This window comes from Lynx rufus, unplaced genomic scaffold (genome assembly GCF_022079265.1).
Source record: "Lynx rufus isolate CCGP_SWC_20201006 ecotype Redwood Valley unplaced genomic scaffold, mLynRuf1.p SCAF_12, whole genome shotgun sequence".
NCBI classification, from domain to species: Eukaryota; Metazoa; Chordata; class Mammalia; order Carnivora; family Felidae; genus Lynx; species Lynx rufus.
In genome coordinates this window covers 22,103,793-22,126,567 of record NW_025814826.1, presented here as the reverse complement: position 1 = coordinate 22,126,567, position 22,775 = coordinate 22,103,793, and the positions used below count along the sequence as shown (strand labels likewise).

Here is a 22,775-nt window from a genome sequence, read left to right as displayed (position 1 = left end):
AAGAAAGGAAGAAAAAACTCATATATATATTCATATATAAACATTTCTTACTCAACACGTCTCCAGAGGCAAGGGAAACAAAAGCAAAAATGAACTATTGGGACCTCATCAAAATAAAAAGCTTCTGCACAGCAAAGGAAACAATCAGCAAAACTAAAAGGCAACCAACAGAATGGGAGAAGATATTTGCAAACAATGTATCAGATAAAGGGTTGGTATCCAAAACCTATAAAGAATTTACCAACCTTGGGGCACCTGGGTGGCTCAGTCGGTTGAGCGGCCGACTTCAGCTCAGGTCATGATCTTGCGGTCCGTGAGTTCGAGCCCCGTGTCAGGCTCTGTGCTGACAGCTCAGAGCCTGGAGCCTGTTTCGGATTCTGTGTCTCCCTCTCTCTGACCCTCCCCCATTCATGCTCGGTCTCTCTCTGTCTCAAAAATAAATAAACGTTAAAAAAAAATAAAAAAAAATAAAAAGAATTTATCAACCTCAACACCCGAAAAACAAATAATCCAGTGAAGAAATGGGCAAAAGACATGAATAGACACTTCTCCAAAGAAGACATCCAGATGGCCAGCCGACACATGAAAAAATGCTCAACATCACTCATCATCAGGGAAATACAAATCAAAACCACAATGAGATACCACCTCACACCTGTCAGAATGGCTCACATTAATAACTCAGGCAACAACAGATGTTGGTGAGGATGCAGAGAAAGAGGATCTCTTTTGCATTGTTGGTGGGAATGCAAGCTGGTGCGGCCACTCTGGAAAACAGTATAGAGGTTCCTCAAAAAATTAAAAACAGAACTACCCTATGACTCAGCAATGGCACTACTAGGTATTTCTCCAAGGATACAGGTGTGCTGTTTCAAAGGGGCACACACACCCCAATGTTTATAGCAGCACTATCAACAATAGCCAAAGTATAGAAAGAGCCCAAATGTCCATGGATGGATGAATGGATAAAGTAGATGTGGTATATATATACAATGGAGTATTACTGGGCAATCAAAAAGAATGAAATCTTGCCATTTGCAACTACATGAATGGAACTAGAGGGTATTATGCTAAGCAAAATTAGTCAAAGAAAGACAAATATCACATGACTTCATTCATATGAGAACTTTAAGATACTAAACAGATGACCATACATATCTATATATAAACATAATATAAAAACACGGAGGTAAGGGGCACCTGGGTGGCTCAGTCGGTTGAGCATCTGACTGCGGCTCAGGTCATGATCTGAGTTCAAGTTTCTGCGTTCAAGTCCTGCATTGGGCTATGTGCTGACAGCTCAGAGCCTGGAGCCTGCTTCAGATTCTGTCTCTCTCCCTCTCTCTCTGCCCCTCCCCCACTCACATTCTATCTCTCTCTCCTTCAAAAATAAATAAACATTAAAAAAATTTTAAAAAAAACCAGGGAGGTGGACAGAACAGAAGAGACTCTTAAATATGGAGAACAAACAGGATATCTGAGGGATTAAGGGAGGGGGGGATGGGTTAAATGAGTAAGGGGCATTGAGGAATCTACTCCTGCAATCATTGTTGCACTATATGCTACCTAACTTGGATGTAAACAAAACTTGTAGAAAACAAAACAAAACAAAATTGTATTCCCTGTGTCTGGCTTGCTACCCAGCTCATCAATAGTTAGGGATTCAGGAAGTTCATTGGATAAATGACTAAGAGCAAATTAAAATAAGGTACCACGTGTCACGTGAAAGATAGCTTTGAAGGACTGGCAATATTCAGTGAGGGTGTGGAGGAGCAAGGCATTTGCACTCATTCTTGGTGGAGGTATAAATCGATACAACTCAAATACCTATCAAAATGTTCAATGTTGATACCTGTGGATCCAGCAATCTCACACCTAGGTATTTATTTTACACACACAGCAACAAAAATATGTATTTGTATAATAATGTTCCCAGAAGTTGCTTGAAGTGTTGAAAAACTGACAACAACTTAAATACCTTTCCAGACGGGGCTGAAAAACAAAATGAATTTCTGTAGTATGCAGCCATTATAAGGAATGTAAGTGAATCCTAATGTACTGATAGGAGCCACTATCTATCTAACTGATAGTGAGACAAAGCTACCCAGAAGTATAAAATATAATCTCATTTTGTTAAAAAAAAATGCTACATATATAAACACAACTTACAAGTATGATCTTTCTTTCTCTCTCACTCTCTCTCACAAATAAATAAGCATTAAAAAATTTTTAAGGGGCGCCTGGGTGGCTCAATGGGTTTGGTTAAGCGATTGACCGGCTCAGGTCATGATCTCACCGTTTGTGAGTTTGAGCCCCCTGTCGGGCTCTGTGCTGACAGCTCAGAGCCTGGAGTCTGCTTCAGATTCCATGCCGCCCTCTCTGCCCCTCCTCCACTCATGCTCTCTTTTTCTCTCTTTCTCCTCTCAAAAATTTAAAGAAATTTTAACCAAAAAATTTAAAGAAATAAAAGTATGGTATTTTTAACAAGAAGAATGGGGGTAGGGAATAAACCAAGCTATTAATCTGTTTTACCTTTGAGAGTAGGGAGGCCGTCAAGGACTTCTACTATTTATCGATTACTCTAAACCAGCAAGCCTTATAATTAATTTTTGTTTAATGTCTTATTAAACTCTAGATGATTTGCATAACTAGACTTGAGGATAAGGTTCATGTTGCTTCTGCTGAAATAAAGCTACAACCGGTGAGTGGCTGCACTGGAAAATGGCCTCCCGAGGACCTGCCATCCCCAGACCACCCAAGTGTCGGCGCCCGTCTTTAAATCCTACAGGTGACGTCTGGGACGAGGGAAGATGGAGTAACACAAGTGGGGAGTGGAGTCCTGGGGCTGGCATGCCTCCCGAAGGAAGCCGGCAGCAGGACTCACTCGGCTTTTCCAAGTGCAAGTTCCTCCCTGGAGCTGCTTGCTGTCCCTTGAGAAAAGATTCGTCGGGCACTCTTCACTTGCTCAGACTGGTAGCCAAGCTCTCTTAAGAACCGGAGTATTGAGGCAGCACGATGAGAGAAGGGAAACCCTGAGCTCCTAGTCATCCCATCAGGGAGGCGCAAGTACCGCTCTCTCATCTCGGATCCCCGTGCGCCTGCAAACCGGTCTGCACCCGGGCAGAGCGGGCCTCGCCGAGCGCGGCGCCGTGAGCCCACCCCGCACGTGGGCGCGGCAGCCGGCGGGGCCCACGAAGGCCGCGGGGTCCCGCGCCTGCCTTCCCTCCCGCCGCACGGCTCGTGCGGGCTGCAAAGGCGCCCGCCCCGCTGCGGCTGCTCGCGAAGGTCGGGGCGGTCACGGAGGAATCTACGCGCTCCGCCACAGGTCACTCTCCTCCGCCAGCTTCGGGACCTGTCGCGGCGTCTCGTGGCCGGCTAGACGTTTCCTCCTTTCCTGCCCTCCCCCTTTAGTAACCCACCCAAGGCCAGCCCCGGCGGGAGGGTATACGCCCCATTTTGCAGAGAAGCAGCGGGCCAGAGTGGCGGGGAACCTGGCCAAGATCACCGGGCATTACAAGGGTTTCTCTCCCACCCTAGATGCTTCCATGTGAATGTGAATGGGCCTAAGTGCTCCTTTCCTTCCCTCAATGGCCGGCCCGGGGAAGAAAGGTGCGGTCTCTGAGCGCCAGGTATGGGTCTGGACCTTGCTTTCCAGGGACCGGGGCATCCGAGGTCGCGAGTCTTCCGCGGGGGCAGCCGTGGCGGAGCGGGGGGCCGGAGCTCCCACATCCGAAGTTACTGGAGAAATAAACTCCCCAAAGAGGGCTAAACGACCCCCCGGGCACTTCGGAGGCGTCCCGGACGCCGAGCCCACCGCGTCCAGCTGCACCCACCCGGGATCCGCGAGGCGCCGCTTCCCAGCCCTTAGGGCTTTGCTAGGCTCCCCACGAGGTATCAGGGGTAAAAGTCCCCTTAGTCCTCGGGGCTTGACGCCGTCTTCGGCCGGGCGCAGTTCTTGAGAGCTCAAAGCCGAGAGGCAGAGGCGAGACCCCGGGACGCGGGTCGCAGCCTTACCGGGCGAGCTCGGGGTTGGCGTGTGCACCCGGGGGCTTATCTGGGACCCTCGGCAACTCCGGCCCAGGCTTTTTGCTCCCCCTCCCGGCAAGCCTGGAGGGGCAATAGTGCCAGCGGCAGAGCGGAGGGCGAGCGCTCTGGCAGGGTCCCGGGAGGGGTTGGAGACCTGAGGAGTTAAACACGCGACCCCAGGGGACTGGAGGGCTAGTGGAGCCTCGGCCAATGGCTGCGGTGGGCGGGGAGGAGACCCGCCCGAGACCCGCCGGAGACCTGCGTGGGCCGCGTCCCTTCCCCACCCTCGCCCTCTCTATGCCCCGCGGCCCCGCCCGCCCGCCGCCCTCTTAAACCCCGCTCGACCCTCCCGACCCGCCCGTCGCCTACCAGTGCGGAGCCTGCGCCGCCCTCAGGGTCCTGGAGGCGCTCGACTGGCGGCGGCGCTCTCGAAGGTGGGTGCCGGGCTGGGGCGCCGCGGTGGCCTGGGGCCGTCGTCCGCCGGGGCGGCTGGGGAGCGCAGGAAGCGGGCGCGAGCGCAGCTCGTCTTGGGTGGCCTTTTTGCCCTCTTGGGGCTTTCACTCCTTAAGTGGCTTTCAACCCTCGAGTAGCATATCCTCGCGGTCAGGGGAGGCCAAGAGCCGAGCGCCTTCGGGAGCTTAGGAGGAGACAGGCAGATGCCCTCGTCGTGGCTGACCTCTTCTCCTGACCCCGTGTTCTTTAATTTCGGAGTCACGACCCTGCTGGGTTTCCTTATTGGGCTCATTGATCTTGCCCTCGAGCCCCGCCGGCCCTGAAGGGGCTCCATTCCTCGGCCTTGGTGAACTTGTGTCCATTAAAACTCCATCCTTTCGGGGTGGGAGCGGTAGCTGCCGAGGCTTCTCTCCCACTTGGCCTGGGACTCGACCCAGGTTCCCTAAACCCGCAGGTGGAGTGACCAGAGTTCCCACAGGGACTTGGGGAATGTGGCGGGACTCGGCCATGTGGCAAACCCGGCGCCGGCTGCGGAGCTCGGAGGGGAGCCGAAGGCGGCGCCCTCCTCCTCGGCAGCCCGGGCTCCTGGGTACGAAGGGTCAGCAACGAGAATCGTGGAGCGACCGCCTCCCCGACCTGCGTCCGGGTTTGGGGAGCTCGTCTGTTTCTGCGCTAACGGGCTGGGGGCCCTTGACTATTCCCTGACTGCTGGGGACCCAGGAGCGCCTGGAGCTGCCGCCTGCCCCAAAGCGCACCACGGCCTTGCGCTCGGGCCGCGGCCCCGGGAGTGGGAGGGTCTGGGGGCTCCAATCCACCCTGTAAAAGACTTTCGTTGGACAGAGAAGAAGGCGGAAGAGGGAACTTAAAATTTGCAGGAGCCGGGTTTGAGGCGAGATGTCGAGAGTAGGTTGTTGGAAACCATCTGTGCTTGGTCGGGGTGCGTTTGGAGAGGGAAGGCAAAAGCGACTCTCACCAGGAACTTGGAGTGGAGCAAGATCCCGGAAGATTTTCGTTTGGGGTTTTGTGTGTTTGTTTGCATTGCGGTTTTGTTTTGTTTTGTTTTGTTTGTGGGGTAGGGCTTGCGAGATCGAGTTGGGAGGTTTAGGCGATTCCCTTCGACCAGGGGCTAGCTCGGATGATAGAGAGTAGGCAGGGAGGAGCAGGGTCGCAGCGCCCTGCGCACCTCACTCGGCTGCGCTTGCTTTCCCGCAGACCCGCCTCGCGCTGTGCCCCCAGGATGGCTCTGCGGCGGCCAGGTGAGGCCGGACCCCAGGGCAAGATGTGCTATCCTCCTGAGAGGCTCCAGGGAGGCCCCCAACACCTGGACGCCTACTACACGCCTTTCCCGCCCTATGGCCACTATGCGAACATGCTAACCGCTGCGGAGGAAGATTTCCAACCTTTCCCGCAGCTGGAGGCCGCCGTGACTGCATCCCACGCTATGCCCCCCTTTGCCTTCCGGCCCGCGCCTCTCTTGCTGAGCACCAGCTTGGCTCTGCAGAGGGAGCCGCTCTACGACCTGCCCTGCTACAGCAAGCTGCCACCGTGGTCCCCAATTCCCCACCTCCCCAGAGAGGTGCCGCACTTCCTCAACAGCAGCCGCGAGTATGCAGGCGCCACCGGTGAAGACTTGGGCCATACTGGTGGCCGAAGTGACAGTGGCCAGTGCTGTGGACCTGAAATTTTAATGCCGCCGCCGGCTGTGAATGCTTCCCTGTTCCCTGAGGGGGTGAAGGCCTCCCAGTTATTATCTTGCTCCCCCAGCAAGCGGTCTGAGGAGGGCTCCAAACCGCTGAACCAACAAGGGAAGTCATCTCACCGCTACCACTTCACCCAGGAGGACCTGCACTTAGTTCTGTTCGGGGTCATTCCCAGCCTGGATCACTCAGCCCCTCTGCACCACGCGGTTTCCGGTTTCCTGGTCCCCACGGACAGCTCTGGTAAAGGTGGTCACGTCGGGCAGGAGTCGGGTTGGATGGGAATAGAGGTGGGAGGAGGAGTGGGGAAGGAGCACTCGAGGTGGATCTGAGACGGCTCAAGTCTAGCGGGGAAGTGTGGATATTTCCCATCAGGATGGATCCCTCACTTCTGAGGCTGTACTTGCTTTAATGCTTGATTCCTAAGGTTGGCTTTAGTGGAGGAGGGAGAAGAGAGACATGGCTCACATAGTGGATGTCAGCTGGGATCAGATTCTACCGGGATAATGCAAGGTAGCTCCACTAGAGCCTCACGCAATTCATACTGGGAGTCCCAGTTTAGCCATCTATCTCCACCTTATTCAAAATCAGCATTATCTCTGCTTCTCAAGTTCTTTAAATTTGCAAAACGGGGGTTAATTACATAACCTTGCAGGGGCTGTTCTGAGTCTCAAAGGAGAAATTTTATACGTAAAAGGAGCAGGAAAAATATAAAGGATAAATCAACATTAAACTAAGGATAATGGTTACCTCTAAGAAGCAGGGAGGGAAACACCTTATGAAAAATAAAATCTTAACCCCTTTTCTAGGATCTGATTCTCTTTGTCGAACTCTGGATAAAGACTCCCTTCAACTACCAGAAGGTAAGCAGAGCCTCTGGCTTGGATTTCTGTCCTGATGTAATGCAGTCAGTTGCCTCATTGGCTTTCCTGCCTCGGGCTTTCCCCCTAGGTCTCTGCCTCAAGCAGACGATGTTTGGTGAGGTGCGGCATTTTGGTGTATTCTGCAGTAGCCTTGTTGCCAAAGGAGTCAGATTTGGACCCTTTCAAGGTAAAGTGGTCAACGCCAGTGAAGTCAAGACCTATGGAGACAATTCTCTGATGTGGGAGGTAAATAAATATGCTTCTGGTGGGTTGACAAAGTGGGAAATGAAGCCAGTGGAGAACAGTGTCAGCTTCTGGCCCTCTGGGAGGGGGTCCCTCTGCTTCTGTGCTGCCTGTTTTACAGTATAAAGAGAAGGGAAGAGGGGCACCTGGGTGGCTCAGTTGGTTGAGCTTCTGACTTCCGCTCAGGTCATGATCTCACGGTTTGTGGGTTCAAGCCCCTGCATCGGTGCAGAGCCTGCTTCGGATCCTCTGCCCCCTCTCTCTACCCCTCCGCAGCTTGTGTTCTCACTTTCTCTCTCTCTCTCTCTCTCTCTTTCTCTCTCTCAAAATGAATAAATAAACTTAAAAAAAGAGAGAGAAGGAAAGGTAGATATTCACTCCATTAAGATAGCACCTCTAAGTGAATTCTTTGTGTTTCCTGATGCCTTAAATCGTTTTAATCTGTGAAGATTATCAATGGAATATACATATTGAAGAGTTAATATTTATCTTTGTTTATGGGTAAAACCAAATGGCTTAAATGTTATACAGTGCTGCTGAGAATATGCCAAAGAGAATAAAAACAAATTTTTAAATTTGATATCATCTGCCTATGAAATTAGCTATGGGTTTTTAAAAACTGATACTCTTGACTGTGTTTGGGGCATGCTGGTCGGACTCCAGTTAGAATATATCAGGTACCTCCCCTTGACCCTGAATTCCTACTTCTAGGAATATAGGGCAGGAGTGTAATCTGAAATTCAGACCCTGTGGAAGATGTTAATCACAAGGTTGCTGATAATAACAAAACATTGGAGACTGGAATTGCCAACAGCAGAGAAAGAATTACATACATGCATGACAACCAGGTTGGGAAAAAGCACAAAACTAATTGGTTGTCTTTAAGTTGGGAATTAAATGCAAACTTCTCTAATTCCCCTTTTCTCTGCTTATGGAATTAAGATACTATAGAAATTTGGAAATTAAAGTGATAAAAGTAAGAACCTTTAAGAATGTCACAGCACCGATAGAGATAAGCTAATACATCTATTTGGGCTTAATAATGTTAATAATAAGTATATTCAGTGGACTCAAGCATGAGATTTGGACTATAAATTTTAATAAGTAATTTTATAGGTTAGGCACAAAGAAAAAGTGCATTTTAAACTTTACGTTTCATTTTTTTTTAGATCTTCGAAGATGGTCATTTGAGCCACTTCATAGATGGAAAAGGAGGTGCGGGGAACTGGATGGCCTACGTCAACTGCGCCCGTTTCCCCAAGGAGCAGAACCTGGTTGCGGTGCAGTGTCAGGGGCAGATATTTTACGAGAGCTGCAAGGATATCTGCCAGAACCAAGAGCTCCTTGTGTGGTATGGAGACTGCTATGAAAAGTTTTTGGACATTCCCATGAGCCTTCAGGTCACAGAGCAGGGGAAGCCGGTGCCTGGACCCTCTGAAGGTGAGTGCACACCTTTGCCTTTCCCAGTGAGGCTCTTCTAGTGGAAGGACTTGGCACATGAACCACACCCTCCTGCAGCATCCCCGCTGACTTGGGGGGCATCCCCTTCGCAGAGGCTAATGCAGGGGAGACTAAACTGAGGATGTCTCTAACCAGGGGGGCACTACCCAGCGAAAGGAAAATGCCCTTATCTTTCCACAGCTGCTGAGGCTACTAATATTCACAAGGAAACCTTTTCTTCTTCCCCATCACCTCCTCTCAGAGGAAAAAGTAAATAAAGGCCAAATACATGGATGCAACTTCTTCCCTAGGTGAGCCAGTTTCTGATTCATCTCTGCTCAGGCTAACACAGCTGATGACTCCATCAAAGCTCTTAGAGCAGTGTTTTTCAAGTAGGGGTTGCAGTATCTTAATGTGGGAAATCAATTTAGTGGTTTAGACCATCTTTAAAGAAAAAAAACGAATTAGAATAGAGTAGAATAGAAAATATTGATGTGAATCTCAAGTATTGTTTGGTGAAGTTTGACTACAAGTGGAGATGTGTGGTATACTGAGTCTCAAATATAAAATATATTTCCTGCTGTGGATCTTCGTCCCCTTGGAGAAGCATTGAGTTAGACTCTCACTCTCAGATTTTAATGTGGGTGTTGACTACCTGGGGATCTTGGAAAGATGCAGATTCTCATTCAGGGCTGGGATGACCTAAGATTCTGCATTTCTATCAAGCTTCCTGGGGAGGCTGATGCTGTTGGCCCCTGGACCACATGAGAAGGTTGAGGAGCCAGAGAACCACCAACCCACCGTCTGGGAATGAGCCTCTGGGATTTGCAAATTCTCTGACTGATTTTTACATACACAAAAGCTTGGGAATCCCGATCTGGTGGGTGGGATGAGTTAAATGCAAAATGTATGTAATAGGGTGGAAGACCACCTTATTATGTTATAATAAGTGTGATAAGTAACAGAAAGAAAGAAGTAAATTTGCATTCATCACACAATACAGTGATTGTATGCGTGCACATCTCCCTTGCAAACATAGACCCTTTGGTGCAGGAAATAATCCTCAACACCTTCATATCCCTTTCTCCTGGATCTTAGTGTGTATTGAAGGGAAAGCAGAAGACATAAGGACTAATTCAGGGAAAGCTGCTTAGAGGTGGAAGGAAATATAGGGTGTGTTAGGCTGGGAGAGGGAAGGAAATTTGGCTTTGGGGAATAGGGAAGCCAGGGGAAAGGACACGCTCACTGGGATTAGGAAGTGAATAATGAACAGGCTCTTGTTTCGAGAGTCCAAATTATGAGGGCCTCTCGGAAACAGTTGGGTAAACCATCTATCTTCCTGCTACCCCAATGAGCGGATAGTGTGGGGGGTAAATTCGGGGGTGGTGGTGAGATGGTGGGACTCTCTAAAGTCCATGACCTCACACTTATCTCATACTTATGGATTCTTTTTGGTCACTTCCAAAATGTACTGATTGTTTTTGAAATAAAACTGAAAAATACATTTGAGAAAATATACACATGCTCAATAACTCACAAGATACAATCATCTTTTTGAAAAAGTATTTAACACTATTATTGGCTATTACAATGATCATAACTTTTGATTACTCAGTAATACTCTTCTGGAAATTTGTCTTCAGAAAATGGTCCAGAAGGACAAGGTTTGCGCAGGAAGGTTTTTACAATGGAACCATCCCTATTAATGAAAAATCACAAACAACCTAAATGTTCAACAGTAGAGTAATTGTTATGTAAATGGTGATATATTAACATATAGAATAATATGCAGAAATCAGAAATCCCCATCTGGTGATAAGGAACAGGGAAGGATGAGGGCTTATGATAGTAAATGGGGTTAAAATAATATATATTTGGGAGAGTGTATGGAAAGAAATTGGTAAACAGCTTAATTTGTTGGAAAGAATTGTGGATGAATTAATTTGTTTTCTGTTAATGAATGGTTTTGAATAGGATTAAAAAGGAAAGAAAAATCGAAATTCTTCTGTCCTGTCAAAGAACTTTTCCTCAAAGGCTTTTGGCGAGGAATGGTGGGAACTTCCTTCCCCCTTTAACGTCTTGAGTGGGAGGGAAGAGTCTGGACCCTATGTGGGCGGGTTATTTGAGTATGCAAGCCTGTGGAGTGTGTGTTTTGGGGGATGGAGGTGTGGAATGTGAAGACAGCTCTTAATTGTTACCAAACTCTACACTGTGGAGGGGCAGAAAGTAGTATAGTCGAGACTGGAAAACCCCTTGGCTAAAAAGAGGAGTTGACTGAGGTTGGGGAGTGAGGGTGGGGAGGATGAAGAAGGAAAGAGAACAGGATGAAGTTATCAGGTTAAGTTAAATTTCCAAAGACCTGAGCAGAAAATGCAGACAGGTGAGCCCTAATTGGTTAGCAAAGGTGGAGTCTCATTTTTGCCTAAGTGGTTGTTCTCATGCAGACTCCCTATCGAACCATTATTCTGAATTTCGGTGTGCTCTAGTGCTTTGATTTGTAAAGGTCACTGATACAGTCTTGTAGACCCTCTCTTCCCACCGGAGGAAGCAGGAAGGCCAGGCCATTCTGACCAATGAAAATTCTAGTGCTGAGCTAAAACCATCCCAGCAAGGGACTTCTGAGAATATTAGCACCTCAATGAAAGTGATAGACATGCCAGGCAGTGGACCATCCTGGGGATGGCGGTTGCCTTCCTGGTTATTTACTTAATGAATGGTTTATTTCCTTAGCCACCTGTTAAACGTGCCTGGGAGGTAGTTGTCAACTAACAAAGCCCCTGATGGATAGCTTCCCTGCTGTCCTGATGCTAAAAAGATTTCCATCTACAGACTCCTGCATATACTTATTCCTGGCCCTTCTCTCTTTCTCTCTGGGGCCAGACAATGAGGTCTCAGTGATGCATTCACAGTCAAAGCCACTTGATCCTCTGGAATCCAGAGTGTCCTCAGCAGGGAGGCTTTTGTAGGTGGCCCCTGTCCCCTCCTCTCCCCCCAACACATAGACACCCCTGGACCTGGGACCTCCCTTGCTAGAGTCGGCTGAACCCTCTCTAACCTCTCTCCCCCTCCCTTCATTGATAAAAACAGATTTACCTTTCTGGATCTTGTGTATCACTCAGTGATAGTATCGCTCTTTGGTAAGAACTCAATAAATGATAGGATTAAATTAATCATCATGGTAACCCTATAAATACAAGGGAAGGCAAGATATTGTCAGCCTTACTCCATACATGTTGGTTGTAGCTCTGGAATCGTTTCCAAAGGTTCAGAGAAGTAAACTGTGAGCTAAACAAATGCCTAAGACTTCATAAAAGGGGCCAAATGGAGCAGCTCTTGTGAAGCCTAGGAAGTAAGCAATTGGTGTCCATCATGGCCTGAGGTGAACTGCTTTGAACTTAGAGCTTGGGCTGATCTGAAAAGGACACGATAGGTATGTTTTGGTATATTAACCCAGCCTTGTAACACGTGCCAGTCAGAAGTGGCTTCAAGAACTGTGGTGTCGAGGGGCACCTGAGTGGCTCAGTTGGTTAAGTGTCCGACTTCAGCTCAGGTCATGATCTCATAGTTCATGAGTTCAAGCCCCGAGTCAGGCTCTGTGCTGACAGCTCAGAGCCTGGAGCATGCTTCACATTCTAAGTCTTCCTCTCTCCTTGCCCCTCCCATGCTCAAGCTCTGTCTCTCTTTAAAAAATAAATAAACGCTAAAAAAAATTAAAAAATAAAAAGAACTTTCGGATTGAACTGCTCTTAAATAGGGCTGGAGGCAGGGCTAAATTAATAGACTGGAGAAACATAGCAAAGCATGGAAAACATGAAGACTTCGAACCCTAATCGAACTGATTGGAAAGTAATTAAACATACGTGTATACACATATGTATTTCTTTAAGGAATAAGAGTTCATTGTTTAGGTATGACAACGACAATACGGTTACTACTTTTTTTTTTTTTTTTAAATTTTTTTTTTCAACGTTTATTTATTTTTGGGACAGAGAGAGACAGAGCATGAACGGGGGAGGGGCAGAGAGAGAGGGAGACACAGAATCGGAAACAGGCTCCAGGCTCTGAGCCGTCAGCACAGAGCCCGACGCGGGGCTCGAACTCACGGACCGCGAGATCGTGACCTGGCTGAAGTCGGACGCTTAACCGACTGCGCCACCCAGGCGCCCCGGGTTACTACTTTTTAAAAGTATTATATTTTAAAGATTGCAGTTTGAGGCATTTATGAACCAAATGATAATTAGTATTGAAATAGTCACGGAGGGAAGTGATCTAAATGAAAACAAAATTGGCTATAAGTTGATCGTTGTCAAAGCTTGGTGTTGAGTGCATGGGGGATTGTTAGTGCATTATTTTGATTTAGTATGTGTTTAAATTATTCTGTAATAAAAGGTTTTTTTAAAAATCCTGTTGGAGAGGGCCGCCTGGGTGGCTGAGTCAGTTAAGTGTCTGACTTCGGCTCAGGTCATGATCTCATGGTTCATGAGTTCGATCCCCGCATCGGGTTCTGTGCTGACAGGTCAGAGCCTGGAGCCTGCTTCGGATTCTGTGTCTCCCTCTCTCTCTGCCCCTCCCCCACTCACGTTATGTGTGTGTGTGTGTGTGTGTGTGTGTGTGTGTGTGCCTCTCTCTCAAAAATAAATAAACATGAAAAAACATTTTTTTTTTTTAATCCTGCTGGAGGAAATAAGAATGAGGGAAGGTAGCTGACAAAGCCCCTGGCACTTATCCTCCTGTGTTTGACAGAGTCTGCAGAAGGCTACAGATGTGAAAGATGTGGAAAAGTATTTACCTACAAATATTACAGAGATAAGCACCTCAAATACACCCCTTGTGTGGACAAGGGTGACAGGAAATTTCCCTGCTCTCTCTGCACACGATCCTTTGAGAAGCGGGACCGGCTCCGAATCCATGTCCTTCACGTTCATGAGAAGCACCGGCCTCACAAGGTAAGAAGTAGGGTGACGAACGATGGGTGGCCCGTTACTCACATTGCTTTCCTGCTCCTTTCTCAAACCCCTGAAGACACAGTGAGGGTCCTCTGGATGTGAGTTGCTGGGACACCATGCTTGACGATGTAGGGTCTATGAAGAAAGGGATGGTGCCGTGGAGGGGCACACAGGAGGTACCGCGTCACAGTGCTAGAACGGATGCATGAGGTTGAGAGGACACAAAGGAAGGGTGTCCACTTCTACCTGGAGACGTGGGTTATGAAAGGCCTCACAGAAGAGGTGGCCTTGAGCCTAGTCTAGAAGGACAATGGGATGTGTGATTTATGTCAGAGGCAGAGTTGGTTGAGGAGGGGGAGAGGGTCGAGATGTTCCGAGCAAGAAGGAGCCTGGCATGTGCTTTTAGATCACTGTACGTTGTTCCATCATCTGTGCAGGCATATTGACCATTGTAGATAAGGATGAGGCAGAGGCATGGCCCAAAGAATGGAAGGCATCTGTGGCATGCCAAGGATTTTGTCAGGAAGAAAAGCAACAATGGCCATAGGGAGCCATTTTCTGCTATTCCGGATATCTGGTTGCTCTGCCGGACTTGGTGAAAAAAAGTGCATGCACCATTGAGCCTGTTTAGAAGAAAGGATGGGACTTAGGTGCAGACAGACATGGGTGTGGCTCCCAGCCCTGTCGAACTGGCTGATGAGGCTACCACCCGAGCGACCCCAGAGTCCCAGTTCTGTTCACTTGAAAAGCGAGAGCAATCTTCATAAAATCGCCCTTATCTTCCCCCACTGGTGGATCTTATCTGTTCACGGCTAAGCTTGCAGGGAAATCCCAGTCACTATATTACTTACTCCTAGAAAGTTTGAGGATTTTTACAATAATCATGTGTTATTTTGCTCATCAAAAGACATTTAACACAATTAGTTTTCAACAACCCCGTGGTGGTCCAGATCTACAAAGATGTCCACACCAACCCAGTCCCCTCCAAATACCACTTCCCACAGAAAAGCACATACTTACCAGAATTCTAGGAACATTTGAAGTATAAGACAGTGAAATTACTGGGGTGCCTGGGTGGCTTAGTTGGTTAAGCGGCTGACTCTTGAGTTCAGCTCAGGTCATGATCTCAAGGTTCATTAGTTCAAGCCCATGTCAGGCTCTGTGCTGGCAGCACAGAGCCTGCTTGGGATTCTCTCTCTCTCTCTCTCTCTCTCTCTCTCTCTGCCCCTCCTCCTCTTCTCATGCTCGTTCATGCTCTCTCTCAAAATAAACATTTTAAAAAGTGATAAATTTATTTCCAATTTTTACTGTTTAACGTGGGAAAAGAATGTATGTTTGGTAAATATATTTTGGACAAAACAAAAGCCTCCTGATATGCTATGACCCAAGTTAAGACATTTAAGGTGTAATGTTTTTCTCTACGTGTATGTGTACATTTATGTATTTTTAACATACTTGGGGATATTCTGAGGCTAGTTTTCTGACTTAACACAACATCATGAGTCATTTATAAACATAGTAATGGCTGCATCAGTATATATTAGATGGATGTGCTATCATTGATTTAACCAATCTTCTGCTTTGTGATTTTTTCCCCCCAGTGTTGCTGTGGTGAACAATATTATATACAAATCATTATCTGTTATCCATGTCTGATGATTTCTTTGGGATAGATTCCTAGAAGTAGAAACACTGGGTCAAAGGGTGTATACAATTTGAAGGCTCTTGAATCGAGGCACTAAACTGTCTTCCAGAGAATGTGTCGATTTGTAGTCCCGCCCGGGGTGGGGGCTTGTGTGTGTAGTAGGCAGCACCAGGTCTCCTGCAATGCTACTGTCCTTCTTTACATTGTCATTATGATAGACGGAAACGGTATCTTGCTTTACTTTGCATTTTAATTAATGTGGTCTAAATGTTTAAACTATATTTTATTGGCACATTGTATTTGTCTTGTGATTTACCAATTTATATCCTTGGAAAAGATCTCTATTGCTACATGTTTTAGTAATAATGTTTTACAAGCTATATTGTATCAATTCCGGGTTGGAGTTTTTTCACATCTTTATGTTCCTGAAATTGGAGTGTGTTCAACAAGTGACGATATGCCACCATTCCAATTGGTGGCATTTTCTTTCTTAGCACAAAAAAGTAATGGTGGATCTTACAGCTGATGAGATACACCATTTAGGCCGTTTGTCAGATTTGCTGCAGCTTCAAGACCAGGGGGTGTTGGTTAACAAAGGAGAAGCTGTCGGATTTGTTTTTGTTTTTCACTAAAAAGAATCGAAGAAAAGGTTATCAGAGCTCGATCAAGATATTTCTGCTAGAAAGTTGGCTAGGTCATTTGCTTAAACTCTGAGGACGGTGTTGGTCTTGAGTCGGGGTTTGAGCGGAGAAGCTGTACTCGGATGCTGCCATCTTTTTTTTTAATGTTTATTTATTTTTGAGAGAGGTGTGTGTGTGTGTGTGTGTGTGTGTGTGTGTGTGTGTGCGCGTGCGCGTGTGCATGAGGAGAGGGCAGAGAGAGGGAGATAGGATCTGATCTGAAGTCTCTGTGCTGAGAGCAGAGAGCTGATGTGGGGCTTGAATTCATGAATGTGAGATCATGATCTGAGCCAAAGTCAATTGCTTAACCGACTGAGCCACCCAGGTACCACAGGTGCTGCCATCTTTGAGACTGAGGGACCGTAGACCAGGCTGTCAGTAGATAAGAGAGACGAGAAAGAAGGCATGGAGGCTGGTCAGAGTGAAGTGAGGAGTTGGGTTTTATGGTAGAGTGGAGAAAGAATCATTTTTTAAACTGGCAATAGAAGAGGATGAGTCCTGTGTCCTCAGTGTTCCCACGATTCTTCTTTAGTGATCTTCTCTTTGCAAACTCTCCCTGAGTGGTCTCGTCTCTTTTATTATGACTATAAGTAGCATTTCACTTTGGATGTTGATCCCTGGCCAAGAGCTCTGACCTGAGCTCATGAAGCATGTATCTAGCTGCATTCTAAGTATCTCAACCTGAATTTCTTATGGCACTCCTTTTCTTATTTTTACTGGTAAGCATTTTTTAATGCTTTTTTTAGTTTTCTTTATCTTATATACTTAAGTTTGAGTACTGAACTTCTAAGGTGATAAAATATATTTAATTTTTTCAAAAACTTGAACAAAACATTTAATTTATGTTGAAAAGAAGGGGAAAAAATCTCTGGTGAAACCTGCAGAACTTAAGATAAATAATTTTTTTTAAAAAACCAACCAGTTTCTGAAAAAGAATTGACAATTAGAAGATGCTGAGTGTACAACCAAAAATGAAAAACCCTGTATTGTCACCCCTATATCCAGCATTTAAAACCTAAATGTACCTCCTTTTCACATAATTTGTCGAGCAAAATTAATGAAGAACACAAATAAATGACAGAGGAAATCCCTGTAGTTCATAGCAATGAGTCCCAAAAGTTTATATGTGAATTTGGGATCTCAGCCCTCTCTAACCTCCTAAAATTCCTGACCAATGGAGCGAAAGCTTTATTTTTCCAGAAAGCATCGTTGCTTATAGTCTATAAATTGCTCAAAATTATGCCAGACTTTTTACTTTCTTTATATTTTGTTTTTGACTTCCCCCTAAGCTTTTTGTTTTTGCTGGGATTTCTAATTACAAGAGGTAAATATAGTTTCTTAATTGTGTAAAATGATATTTACATCCTTGTTGAAAGCATTCTTCATGGAGCTTATTCAGATTTGAACCAGGTGCTTTCTAGGCCTGTGAACTGTCATTATTTGGATAGTTTTCATCACCTTTCTGAATTAGGTCCACTGATTTTTACATCTCTTCTTCTCTCTTGATTTCCAATTTTCAAAAACCTTCAAGGCATCTTTCCATTTACTCTTATCATTTGATATCAATCTGGTTCTTGATTATTTATAAATAACTGGGTTTTTTCTTTATGGAATTTGTTATTTATCTTTGGAGTTCTGAAAAAATTAAAAATTTTTTTTTTTTAACGTTTATTCACCTTTGAGAGAGAGAGACAGAGTGTGAGTGGAAGAGGGGCAGAGACAGAGGGAGACAGAATGTGAAGCAGGCTCCAGGCTCTGAGCTGTCAGCACAGAGCCCGACATGGGGCTCGAACCCACCGACCGTGAGATCGTGACCTGAGCCGAAGTCAGATGCTTAACCAACTGAGCCACCCACGTGGCTTGTTTTTATTTTATAGAGAGAGAGCACCCTGAGCAGGGGAGAAGGGCTAAGAGAGAGAAAATCTTAAGCTGAGCATGGAGCCTGACGTGGGGCTCGATCCCACGACCCTAGGCTCGTGACCTGAGCCAAAATCAAGAGTCAGACACTCATCCGACTGAGCCACCCAGGCTTAACTTTTAATTATTTTTGCTCCCCATTCTCAGAGTCCCCTAATCTTATTTTCCAAATCATGTATTTAGTCTTTATATTTGATCTGTTCTTTTTTGTAGTATTAACTCAAACACCTGACTTTTTGTGCTAGCAATCATAGTAATGATAACAAATGCTCATTATTAAAACCTCAAACAGCACAGAAAAGTTAGAGAAGACTTTTAATTTTTTTTTTTAACGTTTATTTATTTTTAAGACAGAGAGAGACAGAGCATGAACAGGGGAGGGGCAGAGAGAGAGGGAGACACAGAATCTGAAACAGGCTCCAGGCTCTGAGCTGTCAGCACAGAGCCCGACGCGGGGCTCGAACCCACCGACCGTGAGATCATGACCTGAGCTGAAGTCGGACGCTTAACCGACCGAGCCACCCAGGCGCCCCTAGAGAAGACTTTTAAAATCTACCCCAGGGGCGCCTGGGTGGCTCAGTCGGTTAAGCGTCCGACTTCGGCTCAGGTCATGATCTCGCGGTTCATGAGTTCGAGCCTCGCGTCGGGCTCTGGGCTGACAGCTCAGAGCCTGGAGCCTGTTTCAGATTCTGTGTCTCCCTCTCTCTGACCCTCCCCCATTCATGCTCTGTCTCTCTCTGTCTCAAAAATAAAAAATAAAACGTTAAAAAAAAAGGTTGTAAATTTGAAAAACATTTCCTTAAAAAAAATAATAATAATAAAATAAATAAAATCTACCCCAAACATATCCTCTCTCCTGTGTGTGCACATAAGCACACCTGAGGAGCAGGGTGTGGAGGCAAAATATGTTCCTTTACCTGGTTCGGGATCCTGGAAAAGATTCAGCATGTGTCACGAGGGTCAAGAGCACAGAGAAACGACATGAACCTTTGACAGCAGGTGAACACATGCTGCATCACATGCTTTCACTGGACTCCCAAACTGGTACTTTTTTGTAGGTACAATGTGTCTCAGACCACCTGCCACCTGTTTTGCCATCTGGGGCTCCATAATCATCACCACACCCACTAGCTTTTTAGCTCCTTGTCTCTAGCAAAGTGTCGAGCACATAGTAGGTACTCCATAAATACTTGTTGAATTAAGTGGGGTGGTGCCCATCAAGAAAAGCAGGAGACAAAGGGTCCAAGTTTAACTGACTTGCTCTGGTCACACAGCTACTTGTTGACAGAGCAGGACTAATTCAGTCTTCTCTTCCTGTTCACTTCCCACCTTGTACATCTGAAGCAGCTGACAGCCAGAGACTTTAGAGGAATTATGGAAAGCCACAGCATTGAGCAGGCTCTGGACCAGAACTCATGCTTCCAGATTCTTCCGGTGTAGCCCTGGGTCGTCTTTCTACTACTTTAATTAGACCCCTCAGCCTGAGTCTACTTGATCCTCTGCCTACAGACATATGCAAGATAAATAGAATATTTTACCTCTTACTCCCAGATAAACATAATGGTAAAATGAAGACGTGATTTTTAACTGCATGTTTCTTTTACACCTTAGTGTTCTACGTGTGGGAAATGTTTCTCTCAGTCTTCCAGCCTAAACAAACACACGAGAGTCCACTCTGGAGACAGACCATACCAGTGTGTATACTGCACAAAGGTAAATGGAATCTCCTTCCAAGGGATCTGCCTTGAGCCCTGTTTGGATGGATGTTCATGGCTAAGAACTTGAAGCATAAAGCCTGGCTTATAAGGAGTTCTTGGTTAGTCCATTATCAGCCCAAACCCCATTTCCACCCCTAAATATGTTCAGTTTGCTTAAGATGATCAGACACGATCTCCTACTGCCAAGTTGGCATTTGGGTCACGTGTAATGAAACACACCCCGCAGGGTTGTCTGGATTCAGTCGGTAGAACATACGACTCTTGATGTTTGAGTCGGAGTTCAAGCCCCACGTTGGATGTAGAGATTACTTAAATAAATAAACTTAAAAAAACCTTTTTTTAAAGAAATACACCCCTGATTTACAGACAGCCCTGATGATTGCAGACACAATTACATAATATTAAAGAGCACAAACTCCTCTATCTTTCTAGAGCAACATTGCTGAAATGGAATCTAATGTACATTATACAGAACACTGAATGATTAAAATGAAGACACAAATATGTAAATATGTAGTTAGGAGTTGCTGGAATAGAAACAATGGTTTGACCATGCTTTAGACATTATATCAAAACATCTCATGTCCTGTTTTGATGATAAACATCTGTGCTGCCCAATGCTTAGTAAGCCATTAACCATATGTGGCTATTTAATTTAATAAAAATGAAATAAAATGGAAAGTTCAGTGATTTGGTTGCACTATGCACATTTCAAGTGCTCAATAGCCCCATGTGGCTGCTGACCACCAAATTGGATAGCACAGACACAACATTTCCATCATTGCAGCAAGTCCTATTGCATAGGAATAGATTGATTCTGTCATCAGTTTTATATAATAAAGCCATAAAAGGAATATAGGCTGTCTTAGGGGGACATCTAAACCTCCCACAGAAGAATAAAACATTGAGCGCACCAGACTTGGGGAAACCTGCTGCCAAAGAAATTGTGGGTCAATAGAATGGTCATAATCAACATGGCGAAATGAGGCTGAGCCAGAAGTAGACCATGTGGAGCCAGCACAAACTGAAGGAAGGTGACCATGGGTTTGTGTGAAAAAAGCAGCCTCTCCTGAGGAATAAATTCTGTCCAGGATTTCCAGAGCAAGGTCAGAATAACTCCATAACGCATTCTGTTTCTGGAGTTCTTACTCTGATCCCTACCTTGTAACTTCTAACTAACCTGGTACTGAGAGATGTTCTGAAAGGGAACTAAATATTTGGCCTCCCAGTTGACACATTAGACTTCAGTTACTTAAGCTGATGAAGACTGACCATGTGTGGGTGTTCAGGCAGGTACAGCTTATGAACCTGACTAGGCAGTGACCCAACTCCACATGTGCCCAGACACCCCATTGTCCAGTTCTTCTCTCTCAGCCCCCCAAATCCGAGGTCACCAGTTTAAACTAGTGTTTTATATCACAGTCAATGGACCCCAAGATGAAGTCATTACGTCTCTAATATACTACTTGAAGGTGACAAGTAGTACTGAAGTGAATGAGGAAAAGAATAGAAGTGGCCAAGAAAAGATACGTAAACACAGCAAAGTACTTGGGAATCTAAAATATGACAACCATTCTGAAAAAATTTGGCAGTTTCACTAAAAACTAAACTTGGTAACTGCCATACAACCCAGCAATTGTCCTCCTGGTCACTTACCTTAGACATGAAGGTTTATATCTTTACACAAAAACCTGTGCACAAATGCTTGCAGCAGCTTTATTCATGAGAACCCACACCGGAAACAACCCAGATGTCCTTCAACGGGTAAGTGATTGAACAGACTGGGCACATCCACACCAGGGAGAGCTACCCGGCAATAGAAACGGCATGAGCTGTTGTCCACACACCAGCCTCAAAAATGGAGAACAGTTAGCGGTTGTTACGGCTTAAAAGAAAAAAAGTGGGAGTGAGAGGGATCAGTATGGCCCTAAAAGGGCAACGTGAGGGGTCATCATGATAAAATTGTTCTGATCTTCACTATCAACATCAGAATCCTGGTTGTGATACTGTACCGTAGTTCTCCAAGAGGTACTACTGAGGGAAACTCTGTAAAGGGTACACAGAATCTCTAATATTTCTTAAGACTGCCTGTGAGTAAACAATCACCTCAAAAAGTTTTAAGTTTACAAAAAGAAGACACTGGGGTGCCTGGCTGGCTCAGTCCATGGAGCGTGCGACTCTTGGTCGTGGGGTTAGAAATTCAAGCCTTGTGTTGGGTGGAGAGATTTCCTAAAAATAAAATCTTTAAAAAAAGAAGAAACCAATAAGATACTGCTTTATGCAAGACCGTGGCCAATACGAACTACTCCTATAATGCATGTTCTCTTGGTGTGGTCCTGGGTCCACCTGCATTGGAATTGCTTGTTTATACGCAGGGTCCTGAGCCTCATGTCTGTCATGTCCTTTTGTTATTAAGACCGCTACTGTTGAAGAAGAGTGCTCTATAGCCTTAAAACCCAGATTCATCTATTGGAGAACTAAGGATCAGTGACGTTGAAGTTAACCCCTTTGTCTAGTTGGCTGTGCAGGTGATGGAAGTTTACTTTTTATTCTGCTGTCTGTTCTCTGCAGAGGTTCACTGCCTCCAGCATCCTCCGCACGCATATCAGGCAGCACTCAGGGGAGAAGCCCTTCAAATGCAAGTACTGTGGTAAATCTTTTGCATCCCACGCCGCCCATGACAGCCACGTCCGTCGCTCGCACAAGGAAGATGAGGGCTGCTCCTGCAGCATCTGTGGAAAAACCTTCCAGGATCAAGAAGCGTTCTACTCCCACACGAAGCTTCACGAAGGCTACTAGCCCTCAGTATGGGGACAATGTAAAAACTAAATGCTAGGATTCTGTCTTTGTTTTCCTTGCTTATGGGTGTGTCGTATGAACAGATGATAGTTTTACTAAGATGAGAAACAGAAAAATGGAACCGGCCAAAAAGCTGATTTCACCAGCTTTCACAGAAATGTTCTTCACAATTTTTAACAAGAATGGAATTTTGGTGAATTTACCTAAAAGTAGTGAACGCTGACTATTCATAGAGAGCTTCAGGGTCTGGAAACTCAACACAAACCCTGAGGGAGGGACTGGGAGTAGAGTTTGATTTTTGTGATGAAAAAGACCTTTTCTCTATTTGTTTTAGACCCCCAGTTGTCA

At 45.8% G+C, this 22,775-nt stretch overlaps 1 protein-coding gene across 1 annotated transcript; it reads left to right on the top strand.

The window, feature by feature from the left end:
* Window positions 1-5,614: 5,614 nt before the first annotated feature.
* PRDM14 (PR/SET domain 14) lies at window positions 5,615-22,427 on the top strand. The gene is made up of 7 exons (XM_047073855.1): window positions 5,615-6,419; window positions 6,986-7,039; window positions 7,128-7,285; window positions 8,452-8,722; window positions 13,466-13,668; window positions 19,522-19,623; window positions 22,200-22,427. Exons 1-7 carry the CDS (start codon window positions 5,615-5,617, stop codon window positions 22,425-22,427), a joined length of 1,821 nt encoding a protein of 606 aa, XP_046929811.1.
* Window positions 22,428-22,775: the final 348 nt, after the last annotated feature.

What these genes read in the sequence shown, in the direction of transcription:
- PRDM14 (XM_047073855.1), top strand. Translation starts at nt 5,615, where the DNA reads ATGATAGAGAGTAGGCAGGGAGGAGCAGGGTCGCAGCGCCCTGCGCAC. An exon ending in CTCCCTTCAACTACCAGAAG is followed by an intron (nt 7,040 to 7,127) that starts GTAAGCAGAGCC and finishes CTTTCCCCCTAG; the next exon opens with GTCTCTGCCTCAAGCAGACG. An exon ending in GGTGCCTGGACCCTCTGAAG is followed by an intron (nt 8,723 to 13,465) that starts GTGAGTGCACAC and finishes TGTGTTTGACAG; the next exon opens with AGTCTGCAGAAGGCTACAGA.